Genomic DNA, 14,240 nt, shown 5'->3' with positions numbered 1-14,240 from the left:
CAGCAACAAAAACAATAATTTCGAGCAATCCATCAGCTAACCAGGAAGATCTCTAACTGATAGACCGATCAACCTATCAAAAGTTTTCAGGTATCATCGAAAACTCATCTAAAACCCATAAAGTATTAAATACCCCCATCCGCAGCCATGTAGCTATATTTAGCAACATGTCTCTGCAAATAAAATAAAACCAGAAACCATAAACTCTTTAAAATCTCGAACCTGAACTTGTTTTGAACATGTTCTTAATCTGAAACTGATTTTAATATTGTTTAAAACTTTTTCTGATGATAGTTTCACATTAGAACTGTTTAGGATTGAAAGTTAAACAATTTTTTTAAAAAATCTGACTGCTATATGTTGAAAGAAACCGACTGTTACTTGCTTAAACTTATCATTATTGTCCTGTTTAATGTTCTTATCTGATCTGAATCAACTAGAACTGTTAAGGACTGCATGTTACATAATTGTTTTTGAAAATCTGATCATGGTTTCATAAATTAATCCGAGGTTTTACCTCATGTTCTTGTCTGAGAAATTTGTTTTCCTCATGATTGATAACGACTAGAACTTGATTAGGATTGAAAAAAATATTTTTTAATATTTAAAATCGAAATATCAGAGATATATCTGAGAAAATATATTTATTTTTAAATCGAAAAATATATAATAAATTGCTTGAATAAATCAAATCTTCCTGATTTATTTTTTTTAAGTCACAATAATTTCTTATTTGATTATTTTTCGAAAAAAAATAATAATAAATATATGGTATATTTTTCGAAAATTCTAACCTGATTTCATGATTGAATTGGTTTGCTTGATTGCATATTGTTTGCATACTAATATTGCATACTGAACATGAAATCTCGACTGTTAGGGATATAGATCATTCATAGTTTTCAAGCAATCTGATCTGAACTGAAAAAAAAAAATCATTATACTAAATGATCCGATCCAATGGGATGAAGAAAATATGGAACATTTTCCTGATCATCTAAGATAGAATCCCTAAAGGCCTTGAAACCTTGTGTTTGAAATAAGAGGACCTTAAATCTGAAAAATACATTGATCTACACCTTAAACCGTATGGTTTTAAGAAAATGCATCATTTAGAGAAAAAAATTTCTTTTGGTCCGTGTGTGGCATTGATATGAAGCATGAAAAATTTCAAAAAGATTACTTGATTAAGACCTGTTTTGAATAATTTTCCGACATTCTGATTTTATGTTTTCATATCTGATTTGATTTATTTGTTATTCATTTATGTTATTGAAATAATAAAAACGATTTTGTTTTTATATATTATCTTGCTTCGTCTTGCTTGATGATTCTTGATTAAATAACAAACAAAACCTTAATAAAAGGATAATCAGTCCACTGATAGTTGATTTCATGCATGGTTTAACTTTACCTTGATTGTATAGGTTTAACTTTACCTTCCTGCAATCACATAAAATGAATTGTTGGGTGTAGACTAATGAGTTAGTTCACTGATAGATTGATTTCTCGCATAGATTTAACTTCATCTTGATTGTATAGGTTCAACTTTACCTTCCTACAATCACTTGAAATCAATTAATTGGTACTGACAATGGCAAAAGACACGACATTATTCAGACCCATTGAGTTACAAAGATTTACAACATTCTACATTGAACCAGTGAGCAAAGAAAATACGATTCCTTTCAGATTTTTGAAAAATCGCCTAAAAGCATTGTGAATGCCTATACCCATATTTTCTACTGATTTATTCTATGCAAAGGATCAGTATGAAAGAGGCATAAAGCCATGGTAACCAGTATGGTTCACCACGAAATAAACACTTATGGCATGACCAGATTAGCCATCTTGATCCAAAACATGATGAAAAATTAATTAAGGCACAAAAGTGATCCCATAAAATCTCACAATGTGATATAAGTACACAAAAGGGAAAATCACTAAAATAATTAAGGCTCCACTGTCCTAAGCACTACGAAATTATGAGTGTCCTAAGCACTACGAAATTATGAGTATGTTCATGAGGGGGAGAAAGGTCTAAAACCCACAGTCCATGATCATATCATAAATTCGGATTCCATGGTTTACAATCATAATATACACGGCTGGAAAGCTTTAAAGCCCTCACTAATGGTACATCACCCACGTCCAGCCTAAAGCTTAAGGACATTATGTATATAAATATTGATTTACATCAGGCCATACATGTAAGCATAGACATTCTCACCTCTGAATGATTAAGGGTCATAAACTAGACATATACACAAACCATCTTAAGAAAATACGAATATTCCACCACATATATGTGTGCCATTTAAGATGGAACCTCAGATGAGGATTGAGAATATATATTAGATAAATAAGAATTCCTCCACGAAACTAAAATGTATCTTGTGCCAAACATGGATGATTTAATCAAGTGGCCAAGAACACAGATTACAAAAGATAGTAATCCGATTATCCAACTTTGAAAGGAGAAAGTTATCAGGCTGATAAAGAGTAAAGAGTAAAAGAGAAATATAATGGTATCAACCATAGTTGTCTTGGCAAGATTCTCAGACCAAAGATTATGATCTAGACGTTCTAAAAGAATATGATCAAAAGATATAAAAGCTAGCAGAAATATATGCCAGACACACTGACCCGAAAAGAAAAAATGACTATGTCATACCAGCTTAAGCACCCCGAATTAGATGTCTAAGAGACACAATCAAGTTGCTACAATGTCTATTAGAGATAGAAAAATAAGTTCCAAATAATAAGGAACCTCGGAAAGTAATGAAAGGTGCTCAGAATCGTACAAATTCGAGTTCATAAGAGAAACCAGTTCAGACAGAGAAATAAGGTTGCGCAACCACACATCTAAGGTACCAGACCATGTAGTTTGGGACGCCAAACTGCAAGGTATAAAGGTCTTGGATAATAAGATCTCAAAATCTAATTAGATCATGTCTGGAACAGTATGAAACTAAAGATAAAGAGTGTTAACACCAAAGATGTATTTACATACATAAGAGCTCATAAAAGATTGTAGTACTTGGGATTTGAAGGATATAACCTGAGGATCATGAACCCACGTAGAGTACTCATAAAACCTATATAGGGACGTGGGGCGTTCAAAGAATTCAAAGTAATTATAAGACAGATGGGCGTAGTAACCATGTACATACTAAAAATCCATCTAAGAAAGAAACTAGTGAATGGATCTTGTGAGATAAGAAATTCCGTGAGATTAAAGGACATGACCACATGGTATAGTGTGTCCATGTTCCTTCTAAATAACATTCAAGTATAGCTTGATTACACAAGGATACTCACAAGGACCAATGAACAATTTATAAAGAGATATGCTCCTATATGGTGGATGCTACTACATAAAATCAAGTTTGATTTTGTCTGGATATTTACTAAAGAAATAATGGTGTAGTAAGCAGCAAATGGATCACTAGATAAATGTATCAACGTACCATAGAAATATGAGAAAGAAATTCTCATAGAACAAGCTTTGTTCTTAAGTTGTTTATGGATTGTAATATACAGCAGCTGTAAGTAATATGAAAAACTAAGTATTTACTTAGTGCAGTCAGTCCATACAGAAAATATTATAATTCCTTGTGATCATAATAAAGACCAACTGAGAGAAAAATGTTTAATGGTTCAAAGGTTCAATAATACAAGTTATCGATTGATTAAACAGGCTATGTTTTACATATGGAAAGTGATTAGAAAAATCATAGCCGTGTGTGTGTGTATGATTAAGTCAGCATGTCTAAGTGAGAACCATAAACCAGGATAGTGACCAGAAGGATGTCTGGTCGTGGCTTAATGATTATAAGCATTGCTAAAGCAAGAAAAGATCGATAACCATGTACAAAGGACATGAGTGTATGACTGCGAATTCATTGTGTGATGAGTTTCATTGCAGCAAATAATTATTGATGGTATGACCTTAGACACTCATGATTATGAACGAATATAGACAAGGTCTATAGCTCAACATGGATCAACAAAAGAAAATAAAGAATGATTGGTTACAATGGATAAAGCCATTGGCACATACGAAGAGATATAAGTCCGAATGAACGAAAGATATGAAGTAAAGTTGTTCGTATGTGTTCTGGGTCTATGACTCAATATATATTGAATGTCCACGTTTTGGGAAAGCCATATAACCAAAGATAATCCGTGGGACATGAAAAAAGACCTGCAAGTAAAGTTTTATTGCAGATTATGAAGTCCATCTGAGCACCCTTGAAGCACCATCAGTTAAACCAAGACATGGAGTGATCAGCAGCAAAGATGTACATCCTGACCACATCTTAATGGAGTTCCAAAAGACATACCAACGTCCAAGACTTACAAGTTCATTCAAGGAGAATCCAGCTGATCATCTTCACCAAGTCATAGGCAACTTCAACGTTCAAGAAGACTCGGATACCAGATGGGAATGCGTCTACTACAGTGATGCATTCATCTGGGGGAGTTCATGTGTTATACTATTTTTCCTGTCCTTGGTTTCCCATTTTGCCACATTGGTTTTGGGGTTTTTCAGGAGAGATTTTAATGAGGCAGCATTAAGCATGCAACGAACCTGTACAGGATGTGTCGATCTAGGGTGAGTGTTATAAACCAAATGATGATCGACCATGGACCAGCCCGTACTGCAGGCCCAATCCGGGACATGATAAAGACAACCAGAGACTATGTGTTTATCTAGTATATATTCCATGTATATCTGTAACATAGTGTTTATCCTTATCCTTATCTTGTTAGGATAAACATGACCTTATGACGGTCTAATACCTTGTATATATATGGACCTTCTGGTCGACAGTAATGATAACAGAAGTATTTCCCCAACACTTCATTTACAACAGCTTCAATAATTTTAGAAAATATATGTATATATATTCTTTTGGCTTTCTATAGAAATATTTGTATTGTATTAAATCTGAAAATTTATGATGTTTAAATAAATACCTAAAATAACATGACTTTTTTCATGGAATATAAATTATAGGCCTGGGCATTTTAACCTGGACCCGAAGACCCGAACCGGAACCGACCCAAAAATACCCGACCCGGAACCGGACCGAAAATTTACAAGTACCTTTTGGGTCTAAATTTTTTTTATCCGAAAGAACCGGAACCGAAAAGGAACCGACCCGAATAGACCCGGACCCGAAAAGAACCGACCCAAATAGACCCGACCCGATAAGAACCGATTTGTACCCGACTTAAAAACTTGTATATCTAAAACTATGATGTTTTTGTGTTCTATTTTATATATATTATTTTATGATTTAGTTGAAATATCTTTTGTTAACAACATTTTTTATTATTTTTTAACATTTTTAAAGTAATATAAAGCTTTAAAATGTAAAATTTAGAGTTTTAAAATATTTTATTTTAATTATTAATAGTTTCATTTAAGTCGTTTTGTAAAATTTTAGATATATATGACAAATATTCAACTAAAGTTGATGGAATTGGGTATATCATGTCCTTTTCAGATCCTAAATATCCGAACCCGACCCGGACCCGATATGGACCCGAAAAATTACGGGTATTTTATGGGTATTTTAATTATATACCCGAACCGACCCGGACCCGAGAAGAACCGACCCGATCCCAAACCGAAATTTTTTAAGTACCTATTGAATCTAAATATTTAGGATCCGAAACGACCCGGACCCGAAAAGAACCGGCCCGAACCCGACCCGAAGACCCGAACGCCCAGGCCTAATAAATTATATCAGTTGATATAAGTTTATGATAAAAATTTTAAGAAAATTTAGCTGTTATAGGAATATCAATAATGTTACATGTGAATATTTGTAAGGTTTAGAAAAATTGATATGTTTATTAAAAAGTATTTGTATTGTACTAAATTCAGAAATATATAGAATATAATAATTAAAATAAATATTTTCTATGGGTCTGATTGGTAAGGGCTGTAGCTTTAAAATTTTTGCTGTAGAAAAAAATCTGTAGACTTTTTGCTGTGGCTTTAGATTTTACTGCTGTAGAATTTTATGGAAAGCACTAAAAAATTGCTTTGGATATTTGGCTCCGCAGAGCATTTGTACAGCTGTAGGTTATTTCAAGAGCTGTGGTTTCAAAAAAAAATTTAAAGTTTGATTGCTCTGAATTTGGTGCTTTAGAAATAAATAGGACTGTGGACAACACCTACAGCAACTACCAATCACCCCCTAAAATTCTAGGATTTGGTTGTTTTATAAGATTTTTTCTCAAATACTGTTCACTTTAAAAATGACACATGAAACATTTCCATTTTGATAGATAAGATATGGTTTTAGTATCTTTAAAATGTAGTTTTATACCACAAATTTTTTAATACATTAAATTTTCTAAATCATTTATAAATATTTAATAATAATTTATAAAACACTTAAAGAATTTTATAATCCCCTTAAATACTGAACCCTAAACAATAACCAGTAAACATAAACCTAAATACTAGAGTGTTTTTGTAAAGTGATAGCCAAATTATGATATTTCAAGCCATTTCTCTTGTGTTTATTCAATTATCAATAAGGTGTTTAGACTAATTGTTTTATAAAAGGTTTGATTAGCTTTGTTGTTACCATCCGCAAATAAGATATGTTTGTGAATTGTGTGTTTGTTAACTGTTGATAACAATTATAAATAACTAGGGGTTTGTCCGCCCGTATGGCGGATTGTTGTTTATTTGTGATATTACTTTTTGGATCTATTTTATGTTATGCTAATGTTATAAAGTATAGCTTCCTATATCCGTAATTAAAATTTGTTGATGGTCATGAACGCTTAACATCAAAGAGGTTCTTTTGGTTGACGGTTGGCTATGTTTTATAATATTCGGATCATTGACAACATCTATTGTTCAACTCAAATGGGTTTTCGTAATGTTTGAGTAACAATTATTTATATAGTAGGAAAATAATTCAATGAACAAACTTATTTTTGTGTACATGCGGCGAAAGTAAAGGAAAAAACCATTACAACTATATTAGTAAGTAAATGGGAATCTACAATGGTCAGCTATCCATTAACATGTTTGCATAAATAAATTGGTTAGCATATTTCTACTAAATATGATTTTCTTTAAGAGTTTCCTGTTTATGAAAGATAGTTTTGGAGCTTAATCGGTGGTTACATAGTTATGTAATGTAATATAATATAATATATTTATTTTTTCTATAATTGGTTGTTACATGTGATGATTTTAATGTGGATCTGGTCGACACATTTTATTTGAAAGAAGATGACGGAGGTCCATAATTAGAGAACGTCTTAGTCAAGCAATTTTGGATGAGAAGCCCCGAGGTTCCTGGCCCTGTTTTTGTATTTTTCTGTTTGGCTGCAGTAGTTAAACAACATTGGAGATGGAGTGGGGAGAGTAAATGCTGAAATCGCAAAACAAAGCCAATGAAAACAGAGAAAGCAATAGCTTCATGCAGTTGCTTGATTCTTCAGAGTTCTCATGTCTGAAGGAGGAGACCCAGTCCATGATTGTTCGGTTGATTAGTGAGAGGATTGAAGCTGGCGGAGGTAGTAAAGAGGGCCTTACTTAAACGTAACAGTATAGAAGGAACTTTTGTATGTTTTCTGTTTTCCATGAAGGTTATTTGTAGGTTGACTAAATTTTCTTACACATTTTAATAAATCTTGAGCATATGAGCGAAATCAAGTTACTGAATATCTGATGTTCTGTTTCGTCAAAGTCTGAAAGTAAGGTAGAATAAGTAAACTGTATGGAAAATTAGAAAACTATCGTAGATATTGCTATTCTTAGGAATTTGGGAAACTTTTATATATTTCCATGGTGGGATTTCTGGTCCTTTGTATGAATCACATTCCTTGTTCGAAGATTTTTTATGCAAAATATGTTATCAATGTCTGTCATTATTTGCTTAGTTTTCCTTTTACGCAGAGGCATTTGATTAAGAGTTGGCTTATAATGACGACATAACCAAGAGCAAATTGATTATATGTTTCATCTATGTATTGGGTCCTGTCTTGCATGAGAATGGTTCATTATAAAATAAGAAAAGAGTAATATTAAAAAAAGTCAAATCTCCAAAATAGCACATTTATAAGTTTATATCACAAAAATAGCACTCAAAAACTAAAATGACCAAAATAGCACATTTTTAAGTTTATCCTTTGAAAATTTTAATTTTTTTATTTTTCAAAATTTGAAATCTTATCCCCAAAACCTCATTTCTCAACTCTAAACCCTAAACTCTAAACCCTAAACCCTAAACCATAAACCCAAAACCCTAAACTCTAAACCCTAAACCCTAAACTCTAAACCCTAAACCCTAAACTCTAAAATCTAAATCCTAAACCCTAAACCCTAAACTCTAAACCCTAAACCCTAAACCCTAAACCCTAAATCCTAAACCCCACCCTTTAATTCTAAACCCTAACTTTGTGACTTTTGATAAAACATTAAGTGCTATTTTTGTAACTTTTGACCTTGAGTGCTAGTTTGGGAACATAAACTTGATTTAATGCTATTTTTGTCTTTTTCTCATTAAAAAACTTCAAACGTCTAGCAACTGGAAACGAAAACAAATGCAACAGAATTGTAAATTAGATAGGGGACCTTCTGTCCTAACATAAACCGAGTGAAAAAAGACAAAGCATATGTCAACACATTGGCTTAGTTCCTCATATCATCTCCTTCAAAGATCTATGCATTTCGGGCCTTCTTCAGTGGATTTCCCTTCTGGTGAACCTTGGGCGACGTCACAAACGTCCTCAGAAATTGATTCCTATTGCTCACTGTTTGGTATGGTTCCCTCAGCATCAGATGGTTCCTTGGGTTCGTCACCACCCTCAGGGGGATTACAGCCAGAGGAGACACCAAAATGGAACTTGGAAGAAGCACATTTCTTTCCATGCTTATCATCATCAGGGTTGTGGGCACCACCCTATTGAGAAACAGTAGAACATATTACTATTTTTGTTATATAAGGAGTCAAGTAAATATATTATTTTTATTGATGTACATGTGGAGCAAAAAAAGGTCCTGGTATCCTATCAGTGGGATCGAAGATCCTTGCAATAGTGAAGGACTTATGATTACCCGAGAAATTGAACTCACTGAGCTTGAGATGGAATATGTATGTATTTCCAACAATGTCTTTAGGAATTGAGGGATTTGATAGCCTCTTGGGTCTTGTTCATCTTGTCCCTAAATTTGATCAAACACAATAAATTGTGATGAATTAAAATGGTACCGTAAACAAAGATTATAATATTCTTATGGAGGATACCATAGGGTTTGTAACCTCTGCAGCCCTGACACCTGTCAGCTTAGACATAACTCAGTTGAATGCAACAAACACAATTGTATAACAATAAGCCTGTGAACTGGCACATTTTCTTTTCTTAAAGATGCATGTAATCCCGAAGACTCATTTATTGCCATGACCTAAAAGGAAAGGTAATAGCCAAGTGAATATGCCAGAAGGAGAGACCAAGTCCTATTCAAATTTATCCTTAATGGGGTAGAAGAATAAAGCTAATTAAGTGTCTCAGTAACCACATGTAAACTAATGATCTTTATGAACAGGTAAGAGAATGGTGCTACCGTTGGGATGGTTACAATGACAAACTCAGTAGTGTCCACATCACAGAAAACATTTAGAACTTTCTCCATTCTATCTTTCAGTTGGTCCAACTCGTTGGACTGTCTCAAAAAAAAGAATCTTTAGAAGAATTCGAAAAAAGTATTGATTCAGGAGAAAAGGCCTATACTTACAGGTCCTTGTTGTTGCATCTCCTTTTTATCAAAGACGGACGTAAATGCTGAAGCTGCCGCAGTGATCTTCTTCTTGAGCTGAATATCAAATATAGCTAAGCTAAGCTAAAGATAACAAAAGGATAAAAAACTGAATCATCAAACCTTTGTTATTTTGCCAATTGAAGAGTCATAGAAATTGGACAGAAAAAGGAAGCCGCAAAGTATGTCCCTGCAAGAACACTATACGGAAATTATAACAGAATCCACCAAGTGGAATACTCTAGACTTAGAATATACTATATACTAACCGTGGGAGCAGTATCGAAGACTATATGTGTAAACCTATTGTATTCTGGTGACTCCATAAATTGAAGAACCTGTCAAGACTCAAGAGATCTAAACATTAGACATTAGTTATAAAAAACAAAGTTCATCTTCAGGGGATTTCAACATACGTGCCTTGGATATAACTGCTATTTCGTCAAATATCAGGTGATGCAGCATTGAGCATATCTTCAAGATTCAAGCTCCCTAACTACAAAAAATAATGGACAACGCATCTCTATGACATTTACAAAGTTTTCCCAAACCAACAAAAGTATAAAAGAAAAGAGAATACAAACCTCCCCAGCAAACATCCCTAGCCCCATCCTCGCACCCATACAGCTCATGTCCCTCTCAAACCATCCATTTTATTGAAAAGGTAAGAAAACCTCTTAGTAAGAGATTTGTAAGCAAAAGGGAACAAATCGTACTTTGGAATGTCTTACTTGGTTAGTTTGGATAGGTAACAACGCACCTTCTAACGGATTTCTCGGAGTCAAACTCAATATAATTTAAGAAGCCAGAGAAGGTGGGAACTTTTCGTGGAGGTCAAACGAATGGCTCGCCAGATGCTTTCTGGAGTATCTCATCATCAGAAACTGCAATGTTCCCAGCCCGATATCATCAGTAGCAACATGAGTTCAAAATGTCCCTAGTCAAATGGTCCAGTAAAGAAAAGGGCAAGTTCATTACGATCATCTTGATAATCTTCGTCAAGCGAACCCATCTCGGAGTCTTATGATGCTTGGAAAGTCTTTCCAGAGGCTTCTTCAACCCAAACATTGTGATTCAAACCTGAAAAAAACTCTCGTTGCAAGAATCCAAAAGTCTATAAGAACGATGTTGTAGAACCCTTGCCGCCGTCGACACGAACCGCTCAACTCGGTCATACTCTCCAGAAAACATCCCGGAGAGGTTGAAACCGGGAGACCCCGAGATGATGTGGAACTTGAGATCCCGGAGTTGTAGTGGATCAATCGAACTGAATCAGTGTGGTATCAAGCGAAGAAGACGAAGAGGGAGAGCCGTAGATACTCGAGACTTCTGTCCCAAACTCAATAAACTCAAGTCCAAGTCCATCTGACATGTTTTAATGAAATGTTGTGATTAGAGGAATTTAATAAGTGACGTGGACAGTTTCCCTGTTCTCTATATCTTCCTTTTAGTATCGTAGATGTCAACCGTTTCAATTCGCTGTCAAAAATTGACTACCTCTCACATTTATAATTACAAGAATTTTCGAATATAAAATTTCAGGAAACGATTAAAAATAAAAATAAAAAGTTTCCGCATGCTTAACGCTTCAATTCTATTAAAAATGAATGATCTTTTAGAAATAACCATTCACTTTTCCTAATAACTATTAATTTATTAACCATAAATTATTTATTTTGTTAGATTCTTATCTAATCCAACCAAACTTACCAAACTTATTTTTATGACCAGATTATTCTCTAACCAAATTTTACAATAATGTTAAACAAATTTATTTAAAATGTGAGATACGAACTTTAAATGTTATATATTATGGATATCATCGTTATTTCATTTCAAATACAATATATAAATTATAAATGTTTTATTAAAACATATAAAGTCATTTTCAAATATATGTTAAATAATGTGATGATTATTATAATTTTATAGAGATATCTGAATTATAAGAATACAACAAATAAATTCTAATTTAATATTTTCTCCAAAAATAAAAATCGAAGTTTAATTTATCGGACATCTAAAAACTTAGAGACATATCTATTTATCTTACTAAAACTGAAGTACATTTTATTTGACGTAAACATGCATCTGCGTAACGTTTACTGAATTTGTAATATATAACGATTATATTTTATGTTATAAAGAATTTCATATGTTTACTATATGTAAATAAATATCTGTACTGATTAAACTCTAGTTTATTCTTAAAACTGTTATAAACGATTCAAACCTAAAATCAAAGATCTAATAACAACCGAGCAGGCGTTAATAAAAAAAAAAAAAAAAAAAAAAAACCGAGCAGGCTATTTAGTCGGCCCATTTATCAGCAAATGGATTGTTAGCACTTAGGAGGATGAAAGGACACGTGGCTGGTGGAAACTTTCAGTGGAGCTCTTAACTCGGTTTTATACCACTTTCGCATTGCATCAGATTCAGTTTCTCTTCCACATTCCAAATTTGAAACCACTCTCTAGCAATTCGACACAGATATTCACAAGGTAAGCCTGTAGATCTGATCTTTGATTCTATCATTCTGTGAATCGATCTGATCATGACTGTGTGATGTATTCCGCTCTTTTTATCGCTGTTTCATTGAGAGAATCGAGGGTGTTCTTAATTAGAATCCAGTGAATGAGTTTTAGATCTAAGATGCATAGCTTGTTTGATTCAATGATTTTTTTATTATATCATTCTGTGAATCGATCAGATCAGATCGATTTGCTGAGGAGCATGAATGTGTTCTTCTTAATCTGTGATAGCTTCGCCATTGAGAGGATGAGATTAATCTGTGATAGCTCGCTTTGAATGATTTTCTCAGCGAAGATGTCGTCACGTGAGGTGAATGTGTACATGGCGAAACTAGCCGAACAAGCCGAGCGTTACGAAGAGATGGTTGAGTTCATGGAGAAAGTTGCTAAAACCGTCGACTCTGAAGAACTCACTGTCGAGGAGAGGAACCTTCTCTCCGTTGCTTACAAGAACGTGATCGGAGCGAGGAGGGCTTCGTGGAGGATCATCTCTTCCATTGAGCAGAAGGAAGAGAGCAAAGGGAACGAAGAACACGTTGCTATCATCAAGGAGTACAGGGGGAAGATTGAAACCGAGCTTAGCAAAATCTGCGACGGGATCTTGAATGTTCTTGAAGCTCATCTCATCCCCTCTGCTTCGCCTGCTGAGTCTAAGGTGTTTTATCTGAAGATGAAGGGAGATTATCACAGGTATCTTGCTGAGTTTAAGGCTGGTGATGAGAGGAAAGATGCTGCTGAGAGCACTTTGGTTGCTTACAAGTCTGCTCAGGTTTAGTGATTCTTTCTTCCTTAGGTTGTTCTAACATTCGATTGATTTTGTTTGTTGTTGTTGTTTCATTTCCTGTAATAATGTACTGCAGGACATTGCGACTGCTGAGTTAGCTCCAACTCACCCGATCAGGCTTGGTCTTGCACTCAACTTCTCTGTGTTTTACTATGAGATCCTTAACTCGCCTGACCGTGCCTGCACCCTCGCTAAGCAGGTTTGGTTTCTCAAACCATCTTCTTTAACTTCTGTTGTTTCATGTCAAATCTGTCTTGTTAACTTTTTGAAAAAAAACTTGTATGAGCTCTTATGGTTGTGCAGGCATTTGATGAAGCTATCGCTGAGCTGGATACATTGGGAGAGGAATCATACAAAGACAGTACGCTGATTATGCAGCTTCTCAGAGACAACCTCACTCTCTGGACTTCTGACATGACTGTAAGCCTTGAATACAATGCTATATTATTCACTGTGTGTTTTGAGTGCTTGTTAGTTCTGTAATTGATGATGATTGTTTCTTTGTGGGTTGATAGGACGAAGCAGGAGATGAGATAAAGGAGGCATCGAAGCCAGAAGGCGGTGCAGCAGAGTAACGCTGAAGAAGAGGAAGTCGTTTTATAAAGGGTAGAAACTTCCTTATGTGATAATCTGAGTGAGGGATAAGCTCAGGATTCTTATCAGATACTCTTTTGATTTGAGTTTGTTTATTTTGTTTGTTTGGGAAACAATTTGAAAACTACTTTCGAATTTGCGATTGATTCCTCGAAATTTCCACAAATGATCCTCTAGTGTGACAATAATAAACATGTTTAATCACATGCTTTAAATTTTTCAAATTGATTAGTCTTTCAAAATTTCCATCAAGTACTTTTGCTTGTAGTAAATGTAGTTTTTTGGATTGCAAGTAATGTCCTTTTTTGTTCAACTGATTGCAAGTAATGTCTTAAAACCTGCAAATTGCCTTGTGGAAGACTTTGGTGGTTAAGAACTATGGATTTTTTAGTCTTGGGAAATTTGAGGTTCGATTTGTGGCGTTTTATCCATTTTGACCGGATCATAATCCAGTTCTTCTTTCCCGACTACTGTGCTTTATTATTCATTATCTTTGTTTACAAAAGCCTCCAAAAAGTGAGGCCAGTCGTGG

General features: G+C 34.3%; 2 protein-coding genes across 6 annotated transcripts; one reads left to right on the top strand and one right to left on the bottom strand.

Annotated features, from left to right (window-relative positions):
- Positions 1 to 8,545: 8,545 nt before the first annotated feature.
- LOC106429450 (ATPase GET3C-like) lies at positions 8,546 to 10,377 on the bottom strand. Of its 3 annotated transcripts, XM_022694654.2 has the most exons (8): positions 10,220 to 10,377; positions 10,069 to 10,137; positions 9,923 to 10,000; positions 9,779 to 9,856; positions 9,608 to 9,706; positions 9,291 to 9,448; positions 9,119 to 9,208; positions 8,546 to 8,945 (listed from the first exon to the last, which is right to left on the bottom strand). In XM_022694654.2, exons 1-6 carry the CDS (start codon positions 10,262 to 10,264, stop codon positions 9,326 to 9,328), a joined length of 492 nt encoding a protein of 163 aa, XP_022550375.2. In that variant the 5' UTR covers positions 10,265 to 10,377; the 3' UTR covers positions 8,546 to 8,945; positions 9,119 to 9,208; positions 9,291 to 9,325. The 3 variants fall into 3 exon arrangements, 1 of the variants encoding a protein (XP_022550375.2); XR_002655052.2 differs by lacking the exon at positions 10,220 to 10,377 and having other exon boundaries at positions 9,923 to 9,989; positions 10,069 to 10,139; XR_007322494.1 differs by lacking the exon at positions 10,220 to 10,377 and having other exon boundaries at positions 9,101 to 9,208; positions 9,923 to 9,989; positions 10,069 to 10,138.
- A 1,749-nt stretch (positions 10,378 to 12,126) lies between these two features.
- Positions 12,127 to 13,932, top strand: LOC111202200 (14-3-3-like protein GF14 psi). Of its 3 annotated transcripts, none has more exons than XM_048754761.1 (5): positions 12,127 to 12,300; positions 12,621 to 13,099; positions 13,191 to 13,313; positions 13,418 to 13,534; positions 13,630 to 13,932. In XM_048754761.1, the coding sequence occupies exons 2-5, from the start codon at positions 12,626 to 12,628 to the stop codon at positions 13,687 to 13,689; spliced, it is 774 nt and encodes a 257-aa protein (XP_048610718.1). In that variant the 5' UTR covers positions 12,127 to 12,300; positions 12,621 to 12,625; the 3' UTR covers positions 13,690 to 13,932. The 3 variants fall into 3 exon arrangements, with proteins under 3 accessions (XP_048610718.1, XP_048610720.1, XP_048610719.1); XM_048754763.1 differs by having other exon boundaries at positions 12,195 to 12,300; positions 12,562 to 13,099; XM_048754762.1 differs by having other exon boundaries at positions 12,228 to 12,300; positions 12,510 to 13,099.
- The last annotated feature ends 308 nt before the right edge of the window (positions 13,933 to 14,240 follow it).

This window comes from Brassica napus, chromosome C4, assembly GCF_020379485.1.
Source record: "Brassica napus cultivar Da-Ae chromosome C4, Da-Ae, whole genome shotgun sequence".
Lineage (NCBI taxonomy): Eukaryota > Viridiplantae > Streptophyta > Magnoliopsida > Brassicales > Brassicaceae > Brassica > Brassica napus.
Note: the sequence above shows the minus strand (reverse complement) of the source record. Positions and strands in the feature narration are given on the sequence as shown.